This window comes from Oncorhynchus kisutch, linkage group LG17, assembly GCF_002021735.2.
Source record: "Oncorhynchus kisutch isolate 150728-3 linkage group LG17, Okis_V2, whole genome shotgun sequence".
Lineage (NCBI taxonomy): Eukaryota > Metazoa > Chordata > Actinopteri > Salmoniformes > Salmonidae > Oncorhynchus > Oncorhynchus kisutch.
The window spans coordinates 42,020,355-42,044,770 of record NC_034190.2 but is presented as its reverse complement, the minus strand read 5'-3'; the positions used below and the strand labels follow the sequence as shown (position 1 = coordinate 42,044,770).

Here is a 24,416-nt window from a genome sequence, read left to right as displayed (position 1 = left end):
CTCTCTGTTGTTTTGAATCCGCTAGACACAGACTGGAGGGGGTACGGCTTTGATTAGAAGATGGCGGATGTTGAAGGCGATGAAATTCGGTCGGCTCTCCTTTCGGCTTCCAGTAATGGACCCGCTGCAGGTTCGGTAGTCGGTACCGGAGGCCAAAATGCTACCCAGGTGACGTCAGGTCCACGGATGGTTAGAATTGTAAAGTCGGAATCAGGATATGGATTCAACGTTCGTGGACAAGTTAGCGAAGGAGGACAACTGCGAAGCATTAATGGGGAATTGTACGCCCCTCTTCAGCATGTCAGTGCTGTTTTGCCTGGAGGGGCTGCGGACCGAGCTGGCATATCAAAGGGTGATAGGATTCTTGAGGTGTAAGTCGGCTTTCTTTACCCATAATAGCGGTCGTTAGCTTCCTAGCTGGCATAATCACCAAGACTGGCTAGTTAACGTTAGAAAGCTAGCTAGCTATCTAGATACGTCTAATTTAGCTAGCTAGGTTAATTGTCAACTCGACCTCGGATTTTTAAAACTAGCTAGATAAGTTAGCTGTCCAGAGTCAATATATACTATATATACGCAAGTATGTGGACACCCCTTCAAATGAGTGGTTTCGGCTATTTCAGCCACACCAGTTGCTGACAGGTGGGTAAAATCGAGCTCGCAGCCATGCAATCTCCATACACATACATTGGCAGTAGCTAGTGGCACCGTCATAGGATGCCACCTTTCCAACAAGTCAGTTCCTCAAATGTATGACCTTGTAGAACTTCCCTGGTCAGCTGTTATTGTGAAGTGGAAATGTCTAGCAACAACGTGGTAGGCCACACAAGCTCGCAGAACGGGACCACCGATCCAAACTGCATCTGGACGCAACTTGAGCACAAGAACCGTTCCTCGATAGCTTCATAAAATTGGGCTTCCATGGCCGAGCAGCCGCACACAAGCCTAAGATCACCATGTATAATGCCAAATGTCGGCTGGAGTGGTGTAAAGGTCTGGACTCTGGAGCAGTGGAAACTGGTTCTCTGGAGTGATGAATCACGCTTCACCATGGCAGTCCGACGGACGCATCTGGGTTTGTCGGATGCCAGGAGAACACTACCTGCCCCATTGCATAGTGCCAACTGTACAGTTTGGTGGAGGAGGAATCATAGTCTGGGGCTGTTTTTTATGGTTCGGGCTAGGCCCCTCAGTTCCAGTGAAGGGAAATCTTAACGCTACAGCATACAAATAACATTATAGAACAGGGGTAGGCATCCCTGGTCCTGGAGTGCTGCAGCATGTTCATGGTTTTTGATTTAACCAACTTGGACCAGGTGTGTTGAATTTAGTCAGTCACTGAACTGATCAATTAGCTCAGTTGGTCAGGTGTGGTGCCTAGTTGGAACAGTCCTGAGGCACTCAAGGAACAGGGTTACTTACTCTTATTGTAGATGATTCTGTGCTTCCAACTTTGTGGCAACAGTTTGGAGAAGGTCCTTTCCTGTTTCAGAATGACAATGCCCCCAAGCACAAAGCGAGGCCCATACAGAAATGGTTTGTTGAGACTGGCGTGGAAGAACTTGACTGGCCTGCACTGAGCCCTGACCTCAACCCCATCGAACACCTTTGGGATGAATTGGAACGCTGACTGCAAGCCATACCTAATCGCCCAACATCAGTGCCTGACCTCACTAATGCTCTTGTGTCTGAATAGAAGCAAGTCCCCCCAGCAATGTTCCAACAACTAGTGGAAGTCTTCCCAGAAGAGGGGAGGCTGTTATAGCAGCTCCATAGTAATGCCCATGATTTTGTAATGAGATGTTCGACGAGCATGTGTGCACATACTTTTAGCCATTTAGTGTATGTATCTGGGGAGGACATTTCTCAATGGACAATTATCATTGTTACTTGCTGTAAATATGTACAGTACCAGTCAAAAGTTTGGACACCTACTCATTCAAGTTTTTAAAATTTGATTTACTATTTTCTACACTGTAGAATAATAGTGAAGGCAAACTATGAAATAACACACATGGAACACATGGAATCATGTAGTAACCAAGTTCTAAACATATCAAAATTTATTTTATATTTGAGATTCTTCAAAGTAGCCAACCTTTGCCAGCTTGGCATTTTCTCAACCATCTTCATGAGGAATGCTTTTCCAACAGTCTTGAAGGAGTTCCCACATATACTGAGCACTTGTTGGCTGCTTTTCCTTCACTCTGCGGTCAAGCAAAGCACCATCACACCATACATGCTGAGATCATCCGTTCACCTACTCTAGGACAGATTTCCACCAGTATAATGTTCATTGCTTGTGTTTCTTGGCCCAAGCAAGTCTTTTTTTTTTCTTATTATTGGTGTCCTTTAGTAGTGGTTTCTTTGCAGCAAAGTTCTTGAAATTTTCCACATTGACTGACCATGTCTAAAAGTAATGATGGACTGTCGTTTCTCTTTGCTTATTTGAGTGGTTCTTGCCGTAGTATGGACTTAGCCCTATTTGGTAAAAGACCATCTTCTGTATACCAACCCTACCTTGTCACAAAACAACTGATTGACTCAAATGCATTAAGAAGGAAAGAAATTCCACAAATGTACTTTTTAACAAGGCATACCTGTTCATTTAAATGCATTCCAGGTGACTACCTCATGAAGCTGTTTGAGAGAATGCCAAGAGTGTGCAAAGCTGTCAAGGCAAAGGGTGGCTATCTCAAATATAAAATATATTTTCATTTGTTTAACACTTTTTTTTTTGGTTACTACATGATTCCATATGTGTTATTTCATAGTTTTGATGTCTTCACTATTATTCTGCAATGTAGAAAATAGTTTTTAAAAAATAAAGAAACCCTTGAATAAATAGGTGTCGTGTGTGTGTGTGTGTGTATATACTTACAGTTGAAGTCGGAAGTTTACGAACACTTAGGTTGGAGTCATTAAAACATTTTTCATCCACTTCACAAATTTCTTGTTTACAAACTATAGTTTTGGCAAGTCTGTTAGGACATCTACTTTGTATTTGGTAGCATTGCCTTTAAATTGTTTAACTTGGGTCCAACTTTTTGGGAGCCTTCCACAAGCTTCCCACAATAAGTTGGGTGAATTTTGGCCCATTCCTCCTGACAGATTTGGTGTAACCGAGTCAGGTTTGTGGGCCTCCTTGCTTGCACATGCTTTTTCCATTCTGCCCACAAATATTCTATAGGATTGAGGTCAGGGCTTTGTGATGGCCACTCCAATACCTTGACTTTGTTGTCCTTAAGCCATTTTGCCACAACTTTGGAAGTATGCTTGGGGCCATTGTCCATTTGGAAGACCTATTTGTGGCCAACTTCCTGACTGATGTCTTGAGATGTCGCTTCCAATATATTCACATAATTTTCCTCCCTCATGAAGCCATCTATTTTGTGAAGTGCACCAATCCCTCCTGCAGCAAACCACCCCCACAACATGATGCTGCCACCCCGTGCTTCATGGTTGGGATGGTGTTCTTCGGCTTGCAAGCCTCCCCCTTTTTCCTCCAAACATAACATAGTTCTATTTTTGTTTCATCAGACCAGAGGACATTTCTCCAAAAAGTACAATCTTTGTCTCCATGTGCATTTGCAAACCGTAGTCTGGTTTTTTTATGACTGTTTTGGAGCAGTGGCTTCTTCGTTGCTGAGCAGCCTTTCAGGTTATGTCGATGTAGGACTCATTTTACTGTGGATATAGATACTACTTTTGTACCGGTTTCCTCCAGCATCTTCACAGGGCCCCTTGCTGTTGTTCTGGGATTGATTTGCACTTTTCTCACCTAAGTACATTCATCTCTAGGAGACAGAACACGTCTCCTTCCTGAGCGGTATGATGGCTGCATGGTTCCATGGTGCTTATACTTGCGTACTATTGTTTGTACAGATGAACGTGGTACCTTCAGGCGTTTGTAAATTGCTCCCAAGGATGAACCAGACTTGTGGAGGTCTACAATTTTTTTCTGAGGTCTTGGCTGATTTCTTTTGTTTGAAGGTAGGCCTTGAAATACATCCACAGGTACATCTCCAATTGACTCAGGCTAATTGACATCATTTATCAGAAGGTTCTAAAGCCATGGCATAATTTTCTGGAATTTCCAATCTGTTTAAAGGCACAGTCAATTTAGTGCATGTAAACTTCTGACCCACTGGAATTGTGATACAGTGAAATAATCTGTCTGTAAACAATTGTTGAAAAAATTAGGTGTCATGCGCAAAGTAGATGTCCTAACCGACTTGCCGAAACTATAGTTTGTTAACAAGAAATTTGTAGAGTGGTTGAAAAATTAGTTTTAATGACTCCAACCTAAGTGTATGTAAACTTCCGACTTCAACTGTGTGTGTGTAATATATATATAATCGTTCCTGCTTTTGCGGCACAGTTGATAGCGCGCCGGACCTCGGGCTAGAAGGTCGAGGGTTCGAGACCTGCTCCCTGCTGTTTCATTACATTGGTGTCAGAAGTGATCGGACCTTGCATCCACAACAGTGTGTGTGCTTGGATGGTGCACGTTCCTGTAAGACGTAGAGTCGCAAGCTAGCGTGAGGACACACTCTTTGAAAGGAGGGAGTAGTGTAACGACCCTGCTGCACGAGCATGCTTTTGCGGCACAGTCGATAGCGCGCCGGACCTCGGGCTAGAAGGTCGAGGGTTTGAGGCCTGCTCCCTGCTGTTTCATTACTAATATATATATATATATATATTTACATATACACTTAGTGAATTTACAAGGCATTACAATACATTGTGAGATACAGATTGCCAAGATATAGACTATGCACACTCTCCCTCGCCGACCCTCTTGCTCTTTTATCTTTGCTTTGAAAAATGCTAGTGTGTGTTTGGTCTTCGGTCTGTTGCGTGTTGGAATAGATCGGCCTGCTCATTGATAGACCCTACTTTAGTGAAATTGTGTGAGACATTGCAAACCAAGACATTATGAAAAACAGCATTGCTATAGCCTATACATCTCAACCTCCGTTGCAAAAATACTAAATCTTTGGAGTTGATTCCTATATGAATCAAAGCTTCACACCAGAAATGGGGAGGAGTCGACGTGCGAGGAATCTATTATTTTGGAATCGACTCCCCACAACTAACGCTTAGCTAGCAAATTGGCTAACTAGCTAGTTAACCACACTACAGCAGTTGGCCGATATGTCATCTGTAACTAGTTAGCTAACCTTTAGCTAGCAAGTAGCCTTGCTAATTAGCTAGCAAGTAGCCTTGCTAATTAGCTAGCAAGTAGCCTTGCTAATTAGCTAGCAAGTAGCCTTGCTAATTAGCTAGCAAGTAGCCTTGCTAATTAGCTAGCAAGTAGCCTTGCTAATTAGCTAGCAAGTAGCCTTGCTAATTAGCTAGCAAGTAGCCTTGCTAATTAGCTAGCAAGTAGCCTTGCTAATTAGCTAGCAAGTAGCCTTGCTAATTAGCTAGCAAGCTTTTTATTAAAGAAATCCAGACCTGCATTCATTTCCACAAATTTGTGAGTAGTGTTCGCTCCACCCTCTTTGCTAGCTATTGGTAACGTTACATCTTGAGCTTGCTAATTTGTCAGAGGTAGAGAGCTACGTTCACGCAGTCGGTAGGTGATCTTAATCCTATGATCATGAGCTGAGTGTCAGATGTACAATCTTGCTAACATCAGTATAATAAAAGGATGGTGTTAGATTATAAGGATGGTGTTAGATTATAAAGTCAGGGCTACCATAACCATGCTAATTACCCCAGTCTATTTATGTATCCAGTAAATCATGCTTTGAAGTGTGTGTGTCTGTCCTATGGGATGTTTGTAGTGTAAGTCCGTGTGTTTGCCATATTTATATATTTTTTTTGTTCTTTTTTGTTGTTGAATTTTACCCCTTCTCCCCAATTTCGTGGTATCCAATTGTTTTAGTAGCTACTATCTTGTCTCATCGCTACAACTCCCGTACGGGCTCGGGAGAGACGAAGGTTGAAAGTCATGCGTCCTCCCAACCAAGCCGCACTGCTTCTTAACACAGTGCGCATCCAACCCAGAAGCACCAATGTGTCAGAGGAAACACCATGCACCTGGCAACCTTAGTTAGCGAGCACTGCGCATGGCCCGCCACAGGAGTTGCTGGTGCGCGATAAGACAAGGACATCCCTACTGGCCAAGCCGCACTGCTTCTTAACACAGCGCGCATCCAACCCAGAAGCCAGCCGCACCAATGTGTCAGAGGAAACACTGTGCACCTGGCAACCTTGGTTAGCAAGCACTGCGCATGGCCCGCCACAGGAGTTGCTGGTGCACGATGAGACAAGGACATCCCTACTGGCCAAGCCCTCCCTAACCCGGACGACGCTAGGCCAATTGTATGTCGCCCCACGGACCTCCTGGTCGTGGCCGGTTACGACAGAGCCTGGGCGCGAACCCAGAGTCTCTGATGGCACAGCTGGCGCTGCAGTACATCGCCCTTAACCACTGCGCCAGCCGGGAGGCCACACCCCTGCCATATTTCTGAATGTATTTGTGTGCAAGTCGGTGTGTCTGGGTGGAGTTGAAACAGGCATGGCTGGACCCTTGAGACACTGTACAACAGCAATGTTTTTTTGCCAAGGCCAACACCTAAAGTCATAAATAGCATATTTTAATCAACCTCGGAGGAGATAATTAACTTTTCATACCATCCTTTAAAAAAATAAAGGCTGCAAAGGATATGGTCTTTCTGTACCACATTACTCCATTTATGTCATTGCGGAAGCAGTGCAGTCTCTTCAGGGCACATATTTTTCTGCTTTTATGAAATATTAGTTTCCCTTACTCTTGAATAACATGAGTGGAAAATGGAATTGATACCAAACCTTTCTCTCTCAATGAAAAATCGAGAGAAAGAATGAGGAACATGGTAGACCCAACTTGAGTCATCAACAGGTTTACTGTGTCCCAAATGGCACCCTATTCCCTACGTAGTGCACTACGGGCCCTGGTAAATATATAGAAAATGAGGTGCCGTTGGGATTGCCTTCCTAACGCTTGACTATATTTTTATCTAGTGCAACTTGCCACTCTGCCTGTGTCGTATGATCGATACTGTTCATGTGACACATTAACCAGCTACTTCTGCTTTCCCAACGGTTGGAAATACATTTTGTGTGGTCATCAAGTTATTCTCCCGGTGCCGACTCCACCTCTAGCTCACATGTCAGTGGATATCAGGCCTATAGGTTGACCAAAGTTGGTTTTATTTGTGCATGCACATTCTCTATTTTACCAGATGGCTTTAGGCTGATGTCAGTCGCCACTATTGATTGTGCAAAACTTAAAATCTAGGCAATGTTTTAATTCGCGATTTCAATTCATTTAGATCCACCCTTGTCAATGAGTGAAACATGTCTTATGAAGTAGCCTAGTATCAAGAAGTTGGGCAACTCTTTCTTGGTACTTTTCCTGTTTATTTTGTCTTCATCCCTATTCAGTTCCCTACCTTCTCGTTTCTCTTTAGGATATTTGTGAGATGAAATTGGTGCTTCACTGAATTGTATTTCTGATTTGATAGAAGGATCAAGGCTACATCAAAGATGTGTTGCGGAGAGGGGTTATCCTACACCAGGGATGGGCAACTGGTGGCCCTCAGATCAATTCAAAATTTGTTTGTGCATCAGCCCCTCATAAGTTCAGATTTTTTGGCACCCACCCCATCAGTTGCCCATCCCTGACCTACACCCTCTAGCCCTTTTTGTCTCCCATTCTTCTGAGTACCCCTGAATAAGCTTGAGGAAAGATCCAATTTCCACTCAAGTCTTGTTTCTTTCTCTTTCATATTAAACTCCTTTCTCTTCCATCTCCCCCCCCCCCCACTTCTCAGGCTCTGTCTCTCTCACTCTTTTTGGTAGGTATTACTGAAATGAATAAGTAATGATGGAAACAGTGTGTATGGCAAGCAGGTGCTGCCTTGCCCTCCCTCCACCCCCTTGGTTCTGATAAGCAGATTAGCCAATACACCTGCTGCCATCTGGCCTCAGTACTGTTAGTTAGGCTTGGGCGGTATACGGTAGGGATGTGGCAAATTGTCAATTTTGCTTTTTAAATCGGGTTTCCATTCAAACAAAACAAATCATACAATTGCACGTCAATTCACAATGTACACTGAACCAAAATATAAATGCAACATGTAAAGTGTTGGTCCCATGTTTCGTAAGATGAAATTAAAGAACCCAGAATTTCCATTTACACAATGCTTATTTCTCTAAAATGTTGTGCACATGTTTGTTTACATCCCTGTTAGTGAGCATTTCTCATTTGCCAAGATAATCCATCCACCTCACAGGTGTGGCATATCAAGAAGCTGATTAAACAGCATGATCATTACACAGGTGCACCTTGTGCTGTGTACAATAAAAGGCCACTCTAAAATATGCAGTTTTGTCACAACACAATGCCACAGATGTCTCAAGGTTTGAGGGAGCACACAATTGGCATGCTGAATGCAGGAATGTCCACCAGAGATGTTGCCAGAGAATTGAATGTTAATTTCTCTACCATAAGCCGAATTTGGCAGTACTTCCAACCCGCCTCACAACCGCAGACCACATGTATGGGGAATAGGCCTAACCAAAAACTACCACCATGAATAGGCATAACATGAGCACTGATTCTATTCCGCCATCTCTCGCTCTATGCGTCCAACAGTAATGGAGTGAGTGTGGAGGGGGCCACCCACAAGCAGGTGGTGGATCTGATCCGGACCGGAGAGAGGGAGCTGGTGCTGTCCGTGCTGTCTGTGCCTCCCCAGGAGGCAGACTGCCTGGAGGCCGGGGATGAGAGCGCGGCCCAGCTCAGCTACGACTACAGCGACAAGCAGGCCGTACCCATCTCCATCCCCACCTTCAAGCACGTGGAGCAGCACGCCGAGAGGTTTGTGGTAAGTAAAAAATGTATTACAGTGAGGTTTCTGGACGGCCTTGTTTACTACAGATGTGGGCTTTTAGAAAAGTTTAGTCAGTGTCTTTTCCGGTGCAGATTTCGGCCAAGCCAAAATGTGTAGGCCACTGCCAGTTAACACATGTACAATGCAACCTATATTTATCCCTTCCAAGTTAAAGAATGTGTATGTGCAGGGCTCTAAATTAAATACATTAATTGGTGGCACTGCTGCTCCTAACTTAAAAATGTAGGAGCACAATATAATATATAGGAGTACCAGAAAATATGCTTCTGCCTTCTGAAACACATGTTGTGCCCTACAAACAAATATGTAACCCTATAAATACATGTTTTGTTTTAAAATGTTGATACAAAAACCTAATGTAAAAGCAATATTTTCACACTGCGATGCATTACATAAATTGTACACTTGCTTTTTTCACAAACCTTTTTCTCATGGCATGTTCATAATGAAACTGTAAACGCATTGGCAACCTAACACACTAGACAACTACATCAAAACTTGAGTTGCGTGGGGATTTGCTAAATTAAGGACTTCAAGAGCAGCTTGAGCCGCCACTCGCGCTACTGAAAACAGGTGCATCTTTCTCAATGTTCACCATTTACTCACATTTTAAGAGGATGTTATTCCCTTAATACTGGGAGTTGAGACAGTTAACAGCATTACAAAGCTAAAATGGGGCACTAGAAAATCTGTGTTTCGGAGAACGCGGTATAATCACGGACTCCAGACATTAAAATGAAATGTATTGAATTTAGTATGGAGTCAACTAAAATGTATTGAACCAAGTTAATGTTAAGTCATTAACAAAATCCATCTGGGATTTGGATTTTCGTGCACATTTCTGAAACTGCAGAGGTATGCCCTGTTTGTGTAAGCGGTGCGTGTAGATCTACACTTTGTGGTAGCAGTTAGCGATTATGCTAATGATAACCTTCTGGTAGAGATCAAATCAAACTTTATTTGTCACATGCGCCGAATACAAGTGTAGACCTTACCATGAAATGCTTGCTTACCCATAACCTTAACCAACAGCGCAGTTCAAGAAGATTTAATAAAATATTTACCAAATAGACTAATGTAAAAAATAATAATAAAAAGTAACACAAGAATAACAAGGCTATATATATTTTATTTTTATTTTACCTTTATTTTACTAGGCAAGTCAGTTAAGAACAAATTCTTATTTTCAATGACGGCCTAGGAACAGTGGGTTAACTGCCTGTTCAGGGGCAGAACGACAGATGTGTACCTTGTCAGCTCGGGGATTCGAACTTGCAACCTTTCGGTTACTAGTCCAACGCTCTAACCACTAGGCTACCCTGCCGCCCCATATACAGGGTGTACCGAGTCAGTGTGCGGGGGTACAGGTTAGTTGAGGTCATTTGTACGTGTAGGTGGAGGTGAAGTGACTATGCATAGATAATAAACAAGGAGTACCAGCAGTGTACAAAAGGGAGAGGGGGGGGATCAATGTAACTAGTCCTGTGGTGAATTTCATTAATGGCTTGGGAGTAGAAGCTGTTGAGGAGCCTTTTGGTCCTAGACTTGGTGCTCCGGTACTGCTTGCCGTGCAGTAGCAGAGAAAACCGTCTATAACTTGGGTGGCTGGAGTCTGGCAATTTTATGGGATTTCCTCTGACACCGCCTATTTTATATAGGTCCTGGATGGCAGGAAGCTTGGCCCCAGTGACGTACTGGGCCGAATGCACTTCCCTCTGTAGCACCTTATGGTCAGATGCTGAGCAGTTGCCATACCAGGCGGTGATGCAACCAATGCTCTCGATGGTGCAGCTGTAGAACCTTTTGAGGATCTGGGGTTTTGTCATGCCCTCTTCACGACTGTCTTGGTATGTTTGGGCTATTATAGTTGGTTGGTGATGTGGATACCAAGGAAACTCGACCCGCTCCACTACAGCCCTGTCGATGATAATGGGGGCCTGTTCGGCCTGCCTTTTCCTGTAGTCCACAGTCAGCTCCTTTGTCTTGCTCACATTGAGGGAGAGGTTGTTATCCTGGCACCACACTGCCAGTTCTGACCTCCTCCCTATAGGCCATCTCATCATTGTCGGTGATCAGGCCTACCACTTTTGTGTCGTCAGCATACATAATGATGGTGTTGTAGTCGTGTTTCGCCACGCAGTTGTAGGTGAACAGGGAGTACAGGAGGGGACTAAGTACACACCCCTTAGAGTTATGAATCAGCTTGACAGACGTGTTATTTTCTAGTCTTACCACCTGGGGGCGGCCCGTCAGGAAGTCCAGGATCCAGTTGCAGAGGGAGGTGTTTAGTCCCAGAGTCCTTAGCTTAGTGATGAGCTTCGTGGGCACTATGGTGTTGAACACTGGGCTGTAGTCAATGAACATCATTCTCACATAGGTGTTCCTTTTGTCCAGGTGGGAAAAGGCAGTGTTGAGTGCAATGGAGATTGCCTCATCTGTGGATCTTTTGGGACGGTATGCGAATTGGACAGGGTCAAGGGAGTCTGGGAGGATGCTGTTGATGAGAGCTATGACCAGCCTTTCAAAGCACTTCATGGTTACCAACGTGTGTGCCACGGGGTGGTAATCATTTAGGCAGGATACCTTCGCTTCCTTGGGCACAGGGACTATTGTGGTCTGCTTAAAACATGTAGGTATTACAAACTCGGTCAGGGAGAGGTTGAAAATGTCAGTGAAGACACGACAGTTGGTCCGCGCATGCTTTGATTACACATCCTGGTAGTCCGTCTGGCCAGCAGCTTTGTTAATGTTGACCTGTTTAAAGGTTTTGTTCACATCGGCAACCGAGAGCGTTATCACAGTGCTCCAGAACATCTGGTGCTCACGTGCATGCTTCAGTGTTGCTTGCCTCAATACGAGCATAAAAGGCATTTAGCTCATCTGGTAGGCTCACGTCACTGGGCAGCTCGCGTCTGGGTTTCCTTTTGTAGTCCATAACAGTTTTCAAGCCCAGCCACATCAGACGATTCAATCTTAATTCAGTATTGACGCTTTACTTGTTTGGTGGTTTGACTGAGGGCATAGCGGGATTTCTTGTAAGTGTCCGGATTAGTCTCCCACTCCTTGAAAGGGGCAGCTCTAGCCTTTAGTTCGATGCGGATGTTGCCTGTAATCCGTGGCTTCTGGTTGGCATATGTATGTACGGTCACTGTGGGGACGACGTCATCGATGCACTTATTGATGAAGTCGATGACTGAGGTGTACTCCTCAATGCCGTTGGATTAATCCCGGGATATATTCCAGTCTGTGCTAGCAAAACAGTCCTGAAGTGTAGCATCCGTGTCATTAGACCACTTCCGTATTGAGCGGGTCACTGGTACTTCCTGCTTTAGTTTTTGCTTGTAGCAGCCAGCATGCTCATGTACTGCCCACGTCTGAGTGATGAAGGAAGATGGGCGAACAAGCCATGGCTCGGGTGGCTGGGGTCTCTGATTTTATCTTCTTGGCCTACCTTCGACATCTGGTGTTGTAGGTGTCCTGATGGGCTGGACAGTGATGCAGCCTGACAGTATGGTCTCTATAGTGCTCCTGTGGAACTCTGAGGGCCCTGTAGGACAGGCCGAATTCTTTCAGCATCCTGAGGTTGAAGAATTGCTGACGTGCTTTCTTCACCACGGTGTTCGTGTGGTTTGACCATTTCAGCTTCTCGGAGATGTGCACGCCAAGGAACTTGAAGTTTTGGACTGCCTCCACGTCGGCCCCGTTGATGAGGATGGGGTGTGCCCAGCCTGGTTCCTCCTGAAGTCTACAATCGGCTCCTTTGTTTTGTTGAGGGAGAGGTTGTTTACCTGCCACCGCCGTCAGTGCCTACCTCCTCCCTATAGTCCGTCTCATCGTTGTTTGTAATCAGGCCTACTACTTTTGCGTCGTCAGATGAATTCGATGATAGCGTTGGAAGTGTGAGGCCACGCAGTCGTGGGTGTACAGGAGGGGACTGTGGACGCACCCTTGTGGGACCCCATGTTGAGAATCAGTGTGGAGGAGGTAATGTTGCCTACCTTCACCACCAGGGGGGCGGCCCGTTATCTAGCGTGTCCTGCATTGCATATAATCAATGCAAAGCATGGGGATGATTTAACAAAAGCTCATTTGTGAGAAAAATAAACAATCGTTGCACAACTTTACCTAACCATAAACACCAATGCCTTTCTTAAAATCAACACACATAAGTATATATTTTTAAACCTGCATATTTAGCTAAAAGAACTCCAGGTTAGCAGGCAATATTAACCAGGTGAAATTGTCACTTCTCTTGCGTTCATTGCACGCAGAGTCAGGGTACATGCAACAGTTTGGACCGCCTGGCTCATTGCAAACTTTTTTGCCAGAATTATGACATAACATTGAAGGCTGTGCAATGTAACAGCAATATTTAGACTTATGGATGCCACCCGTTAGATGAAATAACGAACAGTTTCGTATTTCACTGAATTAATAAACGTTTTGTTTTCGAAATGTTTCCGGATTCGACCATATTAACCTCTCTGGGATATGTGGGACGGTAGCGTCACACCTCGCCAACAGCAAGTGAAAGTGCAGGGTGACAAATTCAAAACAAAAATCTCATAATTAAAATTCCTCAAGCATACAAGTATTTTACACCATTTCAAAGATAACATTCTCATTAATCCAGACACAGTGTCAATTTCAATGATTTACAGCGAAAGCACCACAAACAATTATGTTAGGTCTTTACCAACTCACAGAAAAACACAGCCATTTTTCCAGCCAAAGAGAGGAGTCACAAAAAGCACAAATAGAGATCAAATTAATCACTAACCTTTGATCATCTTCATCAGATGTCACTCATAGGACTTCATGTTACACAATACATGTATGTTTTGATTGATTAAGTGCATATTTATATCAAAAAATTTGCTTGTTACGTTCAGCAGAGAGCCACATACTCTATTTACAGAAATGCTCATTATAAATGTTGATGAAAATATACGTGTTATTCATGGGATTAGAGATATACTTCTCCTTAATGCAACCGCTGTGTCAGATTTAAAAAAAACTTTACTGAAAAAGCAAACCATGCAATAATCTGAGTACAGCGTTCAGACAACAAAGCAGCCAAAAAGATATTGGGTAGTCAACATTAGTCATAAATAGCATTATAAATATTCACTTACCTTTGATGATCTTCATCAGAATGCACTCCCAGGAATCGCAGTTCCACAATAAATGTTTGTTTTGTTCGATAATGTCCATCATTTATGTCCAAATAACTTCGTTTGGTAAACAAATCCAAAAGCGCATTCAGGTCCAGCCAAAAGACGGACGAGTTCAAAAAGTTCCGTTACAGCCCGTAGAAACTTGTCAAACTAAGTATAGAATCAATCTTTAGGATGATTTTATCATCAATCTTCAATAATGTTCCAACCGGAGAATTCCTATGTCTGTAGAAAAGCAATGGAACGAGAGCTAACTCTCTCATGCCCGCGCCTCAGAGCCTGTGGCACTCTGCCAGACACCTGACTCATTCCTCTCTCATTCGGTCCCACTTCACAGTAGAAGCCTGAAACAACGTTCTAAAGACTTGACATCCAGTGGAAGCCTTAGGAAGTGCAACATAACCAATGCATACTACAATAGGGGCTGAGTTAAACTACACGACTCAGATTTCCCACTTCCTGGTTGGATATTTCTCAGGTTTTCACCTGCCATATGAGTTCTGTTACACTCTCAGACATCATTCAAACAGTTGTAGAAACTTCAGAGTGTTTTCTATCCAATACTACTAATAATATGCATATATTAGCATCTGGGACAGAGTAGCAGGCAGTTTACTCTGGGAACCTTATTCATCCAAGCTACTCAATACTGCCCCCCTGTCACCAAGAAGTTAATGACCAAAGGCTCGTATTTCTGTGTGTTATTATGTTATAATTAAGCCTATGATTTGATATTTGATAGAGCAGTCTGACTGAGCGATGGTAGGCACCAGCAGGCTCGTAAGCATTCATTCAAATAGCACTTTTGTGTGTTTTTCCAGCAGCTCTTCGTTGTGCTTCAAGCATTGCTCTGTTTATGACTTCAAGCCTATCAACTCTCGAGATTAGGCTGGTGTAACCGATGTGAAATGGCTAGCTAGTTAGTGGGGTGAGCGCAAATAGCGTTTCAAACATCACACACTCTGAAACTACTCTGAAACTACTCTGAGTAGTTGTTTCTCTTGCTCTGCATGGGTAACGCTGCTTCGAGGTTGGCTGTTGTCGATGTGTTCCTAGTTCGAGCCCAGGTAGGAGCGAGGAGTGGGAAGGAAGCTATACTGTTACACTGGCAATACTAAAGTGCCTATAAGAACATCCAAGAGTCAAAGGTATATGAAATACAAATGGTATAGAGAAATAGTCCTATAAATATTATAACTTCAACCTAAAACCTCTTACCTTGGAATATTGAAGTCTCATGTTAAAAGGAACCACCAGCTTTCATATATTCTCATGTTCTGAGCAAGGAACTTAAACGTTAGCTTTTTTACATGGCACATATTGCACTTTTACTTCTCCAACACTTTGTTTTTGCATTTATTTTAGGCTAAATGGATTTTTATTGATGTATTATATTAAGTTAAAATAAGTGTTCATTCAGTATTGTTGTAATTGTCATTATTATTGTCAGATTAATCGGTGGTGGCTTTTTTTGGTCCTCCAATAATCGGTATAGGCGTTGAAAAATCATAATCGGTCGACCTCTAATTTGTATCTGCTCTCATTGGATTTTATTACAATCTGAAAACGATGTGAAGCCACGCCTACTTTTTGAAGAATTGCATTATTGGCTTTAAAGGCATGAAAATAATGCTGCTTGAATACTTCGTATTTTGACGAATGTAGTACGACATCAGGGAACTTTTGGCATACTAACTTTATCCATACTATGACAAATAAGCATAATATATACTCAATTTACGACACAATTAGTGTGGTTAGTATGAGTATTCGAACACTCATGTCGCTTCGGCAAAAAATGTAGGAGCATATGTAACCAAAATGGTCGCACTTAAGATTCCTGTGTACATGTCAAATCTTTTACAAGTGAATACAGTGCATAATTTCCCCAGTGTTCTGTCGTATGATGCCTTCCCGCTCACCTCGGTCTGTCCCTTACAGGTGTACAACGTGTACATGTCGGGCAGGCAGTTGTGCTCCAAGCGTTACCGAGAGTTTGCTATCCTGAACCAGAACCTGAAGAGGGAGTTTGCCAGCTACATCTTCCCCAAGATACCCGGGAAGTGGCCCTTCTCCCTGTCTGAGCAGCAGCTGGACGCACGCCGCAGGGGCCTGGAGGAGTATCTGGAAAGAGGTGAGGTGTTCGAGGAGAATAAGGGAGCAAAGGTAGGAAGGAGGTATTGTAGAGAATTGAGGAGAGGTAAATGAGGAAAACACTCTAGGTTCAGGATGGCAACTTAATTCCATTCAATAATGTGTAACGCTGACTTGCGGATAGTGCCTATAGATCCAGCACCACAGGCAACATATTACGCAGACGTATATTTCACATATATACTGAGAAGAACACCTTCCTAATATTGAGTTGCACCCCCCAATTTTGCCCTCAGAACAGAAGGCCAGCATCCTGGAGTCGCCTCTTCACTGTTGATGTTGAGACTGGTGTTTTGCGGGTACTATTTAATGCAGATGCCAGTTGAGGACTTGTGAGGTGTCCGTTTCTCAAACTAGACACTCGAATGTACTTGTCCTCTTGCAGCGGGGCCTCCCACTCCTATTTCTATTCTAGTTAGAGCCAGTTTGCACTGTTCTGTGAAGGGACTAGTATACAGCGTTGCACAAGATCTTCAGTTTCTTGGCAATTTCTCACATGGAATAGCCTTCATTTCTCAGAACTAGAATAGACTGATGAGTTTCGGAAGAAAGTTATTTGTTTCTGGCCATTTTGAGCCTGTAATCGAACCCACAAATGCTGATGACCCAGGTACTCAACTAGTCTAAAGAAAGCCAGTTTTATTGCTTCTTTAATCTTAGAACCACCTATCCCGGATCCGGGAGAATTATCATCAACAACGCTGAATAGCATAGCACCACAGTCAAATAATATTACTAGAAAATATTCATGAAATCACAAGTGCAATATAGGAAAACACAGCTTTTGTTAATCCACCTGTTGTCTCAGATTTTTTAAATTATGCTTTACAGCGAAAGCAATACAAGCGTTTGTGTAAGTTTATCGATTGCTCGACAAAACAATAAGTACACCTAGCATCAGGTAACTTGGTCACGAAAAGCAGAAAAGCAATCAAATTAATCGTTTACCTTTGATCTTCGGATGTTTTCACTCACGAGACTCCCAGCTAGACAACAAATGTTCCTTTTGTTCCATAAAGATATTTTTTATATCCAAATACCTCCGTTAGTTTGGTGCGTTATGCCCAGGAATCCACCGGAAAGAGCGGTCACGACAACGCAGACAAAAATTCCAAATTATATCTATAATGTCCACAGAAAAATGTCAAATGTTTTTTATAATTAATCTTCATGGTGTTTTTCAAATATCTATTCGATAATATATCAACCGGGACAGTTGGATTTTCACTAGGACCGGGAGTAACAATGGCCGCCTCTCTCTTTTGCGCACAAATCACTCTGAGAGCCCCCACCTGTCCACTTACGCAATGTGGTCGTTCACGCTCATTCTTCAAAATACAAGCCTGAAACTATGTCTAAAGGAATCTGGTTGATATCCCTTTCAATGGGCAATAGGGATGCATAGGAACACAGGGATTTCAAAATAAGAGTAACTTCCTGATTGGATTTTTCTCAGGCTTTCACCTGCAATATCAGTTCTGTTATACTCACAGACAATATTTGTACAGTTTTGGAAACTTTTGTGTTTTCTATCCTAATCTGTCAATTATATGCATATTCTAGCATCTGGTCCTGAGAAATAGGCCGTTTACTTTGGGAACGTTATTTTTCCAAACATAAAAATAGTGCCTAGCTTCAAGAGGTTTTAATCAGTACAACAGTTTTCAGCTGTGCTAACTGAATTGCAAAAGGGTTTTCTAATGATCAATTAGCCTTTTAAAATGATAAACTTGGATTAGCTAACACATCGTGCCATTGGAACACAGGAGTGATGGTTGCTGATAATGGGCCTCTGTACGGCTACGCAGATATTCCATTAAAAACCAGCCGTTTCCAGCTACAATAGTCATTTATAATGTTAACAATGTCTACACTGTATTTCTGATTAATTTGATATTTTAATGGACACAATGTGCTTTTCTTTCAAAAACAAGGACATTTCTAAGTGACCCCAAACTTTTGAACGGTAGTGTACATGTAGAAAAAGGTAAAGTTACAATGCATGACTAATAAACAGAGTAGCAGCAGCATGACAATGTGGGGTGGGGACAATGCAAGTAGCCCGGGTAGCAATTTGATTAACTTTTCAAGAGTCTTATGGTGGTAGAAGCTGTTAAGCCTTTTTGACCTAGACCTGGTGCTCCGGTGCCGTGCGGTAGCAGAGAGGAACGGTCTATGAATAGGGTGGCTGGAGTCCTTGGCAATTTTTTGGTCCTTCCTCTGACACCGCCTGGCATAAAGGTTCCTGGATGGCAGGAAGCCTGGCCCCGGTGATGTACTGGGCCGGACACAATACCCTCTGTAACTGCGGTCGGAGGCCGTGCAGTTGCTGTACCAGGCGGTGATGTATAACTTCTTGAGGATCTGAGGACCAATGCCAAATCTTTTCAGTCTCCTGGGGTGGAATAGGTGTTGTCGTGCCCTCTTCATGACTGTCTTGGTGTGTTTGGACCATGATAGTTTGTTGGCTATGTGGACACCAAGGAACTTGAAGTTCTCAGCCTGCTCCACTACAGCCCTGTCGATGAGAATTGGGGGCGTGCTCGGTCCTACTTTTTCTGTAATCCACAATCCTCTTTTTTTGTCTTGATCAAAATTCAGGAAGAGGTTGTTATCCTGGCACCACACTGTCTCTGACCTCCCTATAGACTGTCTCATCGTTGTCAGTGATCAGGCCTACCACTGTTGTGTCATCGGCAAACTTGATGGTGTTGGTGTCGTGCTTGGCCATGCAGTCATGGGTGAACAGGGAGTACAGGAGGGGACTGAGCACGCACCCTGAGGGGCCCCTGGGTTGAGGACAAGCGTGGCAGATGTTGTTACATACTCTTACCACCTGGAGGTGGCCTGTCTGGAAGTCCAAGATCCAGTTGTAGAGGGAGGTGTTTAGTCTCAGGGTCCTTAGCTTAGTGATGAGCTTTGAGGGCACAATGGTGTTGAACGCTGAGCTGTAGTCAATGAATAGCATTCTCACGTAAGTGTTCCTTTTGTCCAGGTAGGGCAGTGTGGAGTGCAGTAGAGATTGCATCATCTGTGGATCTGTTGGGGCAGTATGCAAATTGGAGTGGGTCTAGGGTTTCTGCGATCATGGTGTTGATGTGAGCCATGACCAGCCTTTCAAAGCACTTCATGGCTACAGACGTGAGTGCTACGGGTCGGTAGTCATATAGTCAGGTTACCTTTGTGTTCTTGGACACAGGGAATATGGTGGTCTGCTTGAAACGTTGGTATTACGGACTCGGTCAGGGACAGGTTGACAATGTCAGTTAAGACACACTGAGCGCACGTCCTGGTAATCCGTCTGACCCTACGGCCTTGTGAATGTTTTTATTTATTTATTTTTATTTTACCTTTATTTAACCAGGTAGGCAAGTTGAGAACAAGTTCTCATTTACAATTGCGACCTGGCCAAGATAAAGCAAAGCAGTTCGACAGATAAAACGACACAGAGTTACACATGGAGTAAAAACAAACATACAGTCAATAATGCAGTATAAACAAGTCTATATACAATGTGAGCAAATGAGGTGAGAAGGGAGGTAAAGGCAAAAAAGGCCATGATGGCAAAGTAAATACAATATAGCAAGTAAAATACTGGAATGGTAGTTTTGCAATGGAAGAATGTGCAAAGTAGAAATAAAAAATAATGGGGTGCAAAGGAGCAAAATAAATAAATAAATAAAAAACAGTTGGGAAAGAGGTAGTTGTTTGGGCTAAATTATAGGTGGGCTATGTACAGGTGCAGTAATCTGTGAGCTGCTCTGACAGTTGGTGCTTAAAGCTAGTGAGGGAGATAAGTGTTTCCAGTTTCAGAGATTTTTGTAGTTCGTTCCAGTCATTGGCAGCAGAGAACTGGAAGGAGAGGCGGCCAAAGAAAGAATTGGTTTTGGGGGTGACTAGAGAGATATACCTGCTGGAGCGTGTGCTACAGGTGGGAGATGCTATGGTGACCAGCGAGCTGAGATAAGGGGGGACTTTACCTAGCAGGGTCTTGTAGATGACATGGAGCCAGTGGGTTTGGCGACGAGTATGAAGCGAGGGCCAGCCAACGAGAGCGTACAGGTCGCAATGGTGGGTAGTATATGGGGCTTTGGTGATAAAACGGATTGCACTGTGATAGACTGCATCCAATTTGTTGAGTAGGGTATTGGAGGCTATTTTGTAAATGACATCGCCAAAGTCGAGGATTGGTAGGATGGTCAGTTTTACAAGGGTATGTTTGGCAGCATGAGTGAAGGATGCTTTGTTGCGAAATAGGAAGCCAATTCTAGATTTAACTTTGGATTGGAGATGTTTGATATGGGTCTGGAAGGAGAGTTTACAGTCTAACCAGACACCTAAGTATTTGTAGTTGTCCACGTATTCTAAGTCAGAGCCGTCCAGAGTAGTGATGTTGGACAGGCGGGTAGGTGCAGGTAGCGATCGGTTGAAGAGCATGCATTTAGTTTTACTTGTATTTAAGAGCAATTGGAGGCCACGGAAGGAGAGTTGTATGGCATTGAAGCTTGCCTGGAGGGTTGTTAACACAGTGTCCAAAGAAGGGCCGGAAGTATACAGAATGGTGTCGTCTGCGTAGAGGTGGATTAGGGACTCACCAGCAGCAAGAGCGACCTCATTGATGTATACAGAGAAGAGAGTCGGTCCAAGAATTGAACCCTGTGGCACCCCCATAGAGACTGCCAGAGGTCCGGACAGCAGACCCTCCGATTTGACACACTGAACTCTATCAGAGAAGTAGTTGGTGAACCAGGCGAGGCAATCATTTGAGAAACCAAGGCTGTCGAGTCTGCCGATGAGGATATGGTGATTGACAGAGTCGAAAGCCTTGGCCAGATCAATGAATACGGCTGCACAGTAATGTTTCTTATCGATGGCGGTTAAGATATCGTTTAGGACCTTGAGCGTGGCTGAGGTGCACCCATGACCAGCTCTGAAACCGGATTGCATAGCAGAGAAGGTATGGTGAGATTCGAAATGGTCGGTAATCTGTTTGTTGACTTGGCTTTCGAAGACCTTAGAAAGGCACGGTAGGATAGATATAGGTCTGTAGCAGTTTGGGTCAAGAGTGTCCCCCCCTTTGAAGAGGGGGATGACCGCAGCTGCTTTCCAATCTTTGGGAATCTCAGACGACACGAAAGAGAGGTTGAACAGGCTAGTAATAGGGGTGGCAACAATTTCGGCAGATAATTTTAGAAAGAAAGGGTCCAGATTGTCTAGCCCGGCTGATTTGTAGGGGTCCAGATTTTGCAGCTCTTTCAGAACATCAGCTGAATGGATTTGGGAGAAGGAGAAATGGGGAAGGCTTGGGCGAGTTGCTGTTGGGGGTGCAGTGCTGTTGTCCGGGGTAGGAGTAGCCAGGTGGAAAGCATGGCCAGCCGTAGAAAAATGCTTATTGAAATTCTCAATTATGGTGGACTTATCAGTGGTGACAGTGTTTCCTATCTTCAGTGCAGTGGGCAGCTGGGAGGAGGTGTTCTTATTCTCCATGGACTTTACAGTGTCCCAGAACTTTTTTGAGTTAGTGTTGCAGGAAGCAAATTTCTGCTTGAAAAAGCTAGCCTTGGCTTTTCTAACTGCCTGTGTATAATGATTTCTAGCTTCCCTGAACAGCTGCATATCACGGGGGCTGTTCGATGCTAATGCAGAACGCCATAGGATGTTTTTGTGTTGGTTAAGGGCAGTCAGGTCTGGGGAGAACCAAGGGCTATATCTGTTCCTGGTTCTAAATTTCTTAAATGGGGCATGTTTATTTAAGATGGTTAGGAAGGCATTTTAAAAAAATATCCAGGCATCCTCTACTGACGGGATGAGATCAATATCCTTCCAGGATACCCCGGCCAGGTCGATTAGAAAGGCCTGCTCGCAGAAGTGTTTCAGGGAGCGTTTTACAGTGATGAGTGGAGGTCGTTTGACCGCTGACCCATTACGGATGCAGGCAATGAGGCAGTGATCGCTGAGATCTTGGTTGAAGACAGCAGAGGTGTATTTAGAGGGGAAGTTGGTTAGGATGATATCTATGAGGGTGCCCGTGTTTAAGGTTTTGGGGAGGTACCTGGTAGGTTCATTGATTATTTGTGTGAGATTGAGGGCATTAAGTTTAGATTGTAGGATGGCTGGGGTGTTAAGCATGTTCCAGTTTAGGTCGCCTAGCAGCACGAACTCTGAAGATAGATGGGGGGCAATCAGTTCACATATGGTGTCCAGAGCACAGCTGGGGGCAGAGGGTGGTCTATAGCAGGCGGCAACGGTGAGAGACTTGTTTTTAGAGAGGTGGATTTTTAAAAGTAGAAGTTCAAATTGTTTGGGTACAGACCTGGATAGTAGGACAGAACTCTGCAGGCTATCTTTGCAGTAGATTGCAACACCGCCCCCTTTGGCAGTTCTATCTTGTCTGAAAATGTTGTAGTTTGGAATTAAAATGTCTGAGTTTTTGGTGGTCTTCCTAAGCCAGGATTCAGACACAGCTAGAACATCCGGGTTGGCAGAGTGTGCTAAAGCAGTGAATAGAACAAACTTAGGGAGGAGGCTTCTAATGTTAACATGCATGAAACCAAGGCTATTACGGTTACAGAAGTCGTCAAAAGAGAGCGCCTGGGGAATAGGAGTGGAGCTAGGCACTGCAGGGCCTGGATTCACCTCTACATCGCCAGAGGAACATAGGAGGAGTAGAATAAGGGTACGGCTAAAAGCTATGAGAATTGGTCGTCTAGAACGTCTGGAACATAGAGTAAAAGGAGGTTTCTGGGGGCGATAAAATAGCATCAAGGTATAATGTACAGACAAATGTATGGTAGGATGTGAATACAGTGGAGGTAAACCTAGGTATTGAGTGATGAAGAGAGAGATATTGTCTCTAGAAACATCGTTGAAACCAGGAGATGTCATTGCATGTGTGGGTGGTGGAACTAATAGGTTGGATAAGGTATAGTGAGCAGGACTAGAGGCTCTACAGTGAAATAAGCCAATAAACACTAACCAGAACAGAAATGGACAAGACATATTGACATTAAGGAGAGGCATGCTTAGTCGAGTGATCAAAAGGGTCCGGTGAGTGGAGAGGTTGGTTGGTGATTTAGACAGCTAGCCAGGGCATCGGTAGCAAGCTAGCATAGGATGGAGGTCTGTTGTTAGCCACCTCCTGCGCTCCGTCAGTAGATGAGTGGGGTTCCGTGTGGTAGAGGGGATCAATCCAAATCACACAACAACAACAAAAATAAAAACAATAGATATAGTTATAGAGGCCCAAGAAGAAAACATAATAATAATAATAAAAATAATTTTAAAAAATTGTCCGATTGTCTATTCAGATAGCAGCCGGTAAGACAGCTAACGGTTAGCAGGCCGCAGATGGGCGTTCAGGTAACGTCGCGACGGAGGAGCCAGCCGAATAGCTCCTTCGGGTAGATAACGTCGGCAGTCCAGTTGTGAAGGCCCGGTGGGGCTCCGCGAAGGCAGCAAAACGGGTCCGGATAGGCGACTGCAGCCCAGGTGCGATTGATGGAACTCAGGAGTGATTGACGGAGCTTGCTAGCTCCGGAACAATTGATGTTTGCTCCGGAATCGACAAAGGCCGATAGTCACACGGATAGGAGTTAGCTAGCTGTGAGATCCGGGCATGAATGTCCAGAGAGCAGTCGAAATCCAGGGACATGGAGAGAAAAATTGGTCCGGTATGCTCCGCTCCGAGCCGCGCTGCGCCGTACAGAACTGGCGATAGACTTTCGAGCCAAAGGATAGCCGATGACCACAATGTTGACCTGTTTACATTTACATTTACACTTTGAATGGTACACATACACAATCTATGTCTTAATTGTCTCAAGGTTTATTAATCCTTCTTTAACCTGTATCCTCCACTTCATCTGCACTGATTTGAAATGGATTTAACATGTGACATCAATAAGGGATCATAGCTTTCACCTGGTCGGTCTTTGTCATGGAAAGAGCAGGTGTTCTTAATGTTTTGTATATTTGGTGGATATTATTATTACTTTCTATTTAATTATGTGTTATTACACCCCTTCCATCTGTCAGTGCTGGAGTTGAAAAGTCAGTTGAGGAGAGATTAGAAAACATTTAGCACATGTTATAATTTTTGGAATGCCTGTGTGAGTTCAAGTAGGGATACCTAGTCAGTTGTACGGCTGAATGCATTCAACTGAAATGTGTCTTCTGA

General features: G+C 43.9%; 1 protein-coding gene across 1 annotated transcript in view; it reads left to right on the top strand.

The window, feature by feature from the left end:
• LOC109907689 (sorting nexin-27-like) overlaps positions 1 to 24,416 on the top strand; it is a 41,899-nt gene continuing 17,483 nt past the window's right edge. Inside the window, exons 1-3 of the mRNA XM_020505806.2 lie at positions 1 to 371; positions 8,651 to 8,882; positions 16,028 to 16,220. Of these exons, the coding sequence (XP_020361395.1) occupies positions 61 to 371; positions 8,651 to 8,882; positions 16,028 to 16,220 (736 nt within the window). The 5' untranslated portion in view covers positions 1 to 60. The remainder of the gene's footprint in view (positions 372 to 8,650; positions 8,883 to 16,027; positions 16,221 to 24,416) is intronic.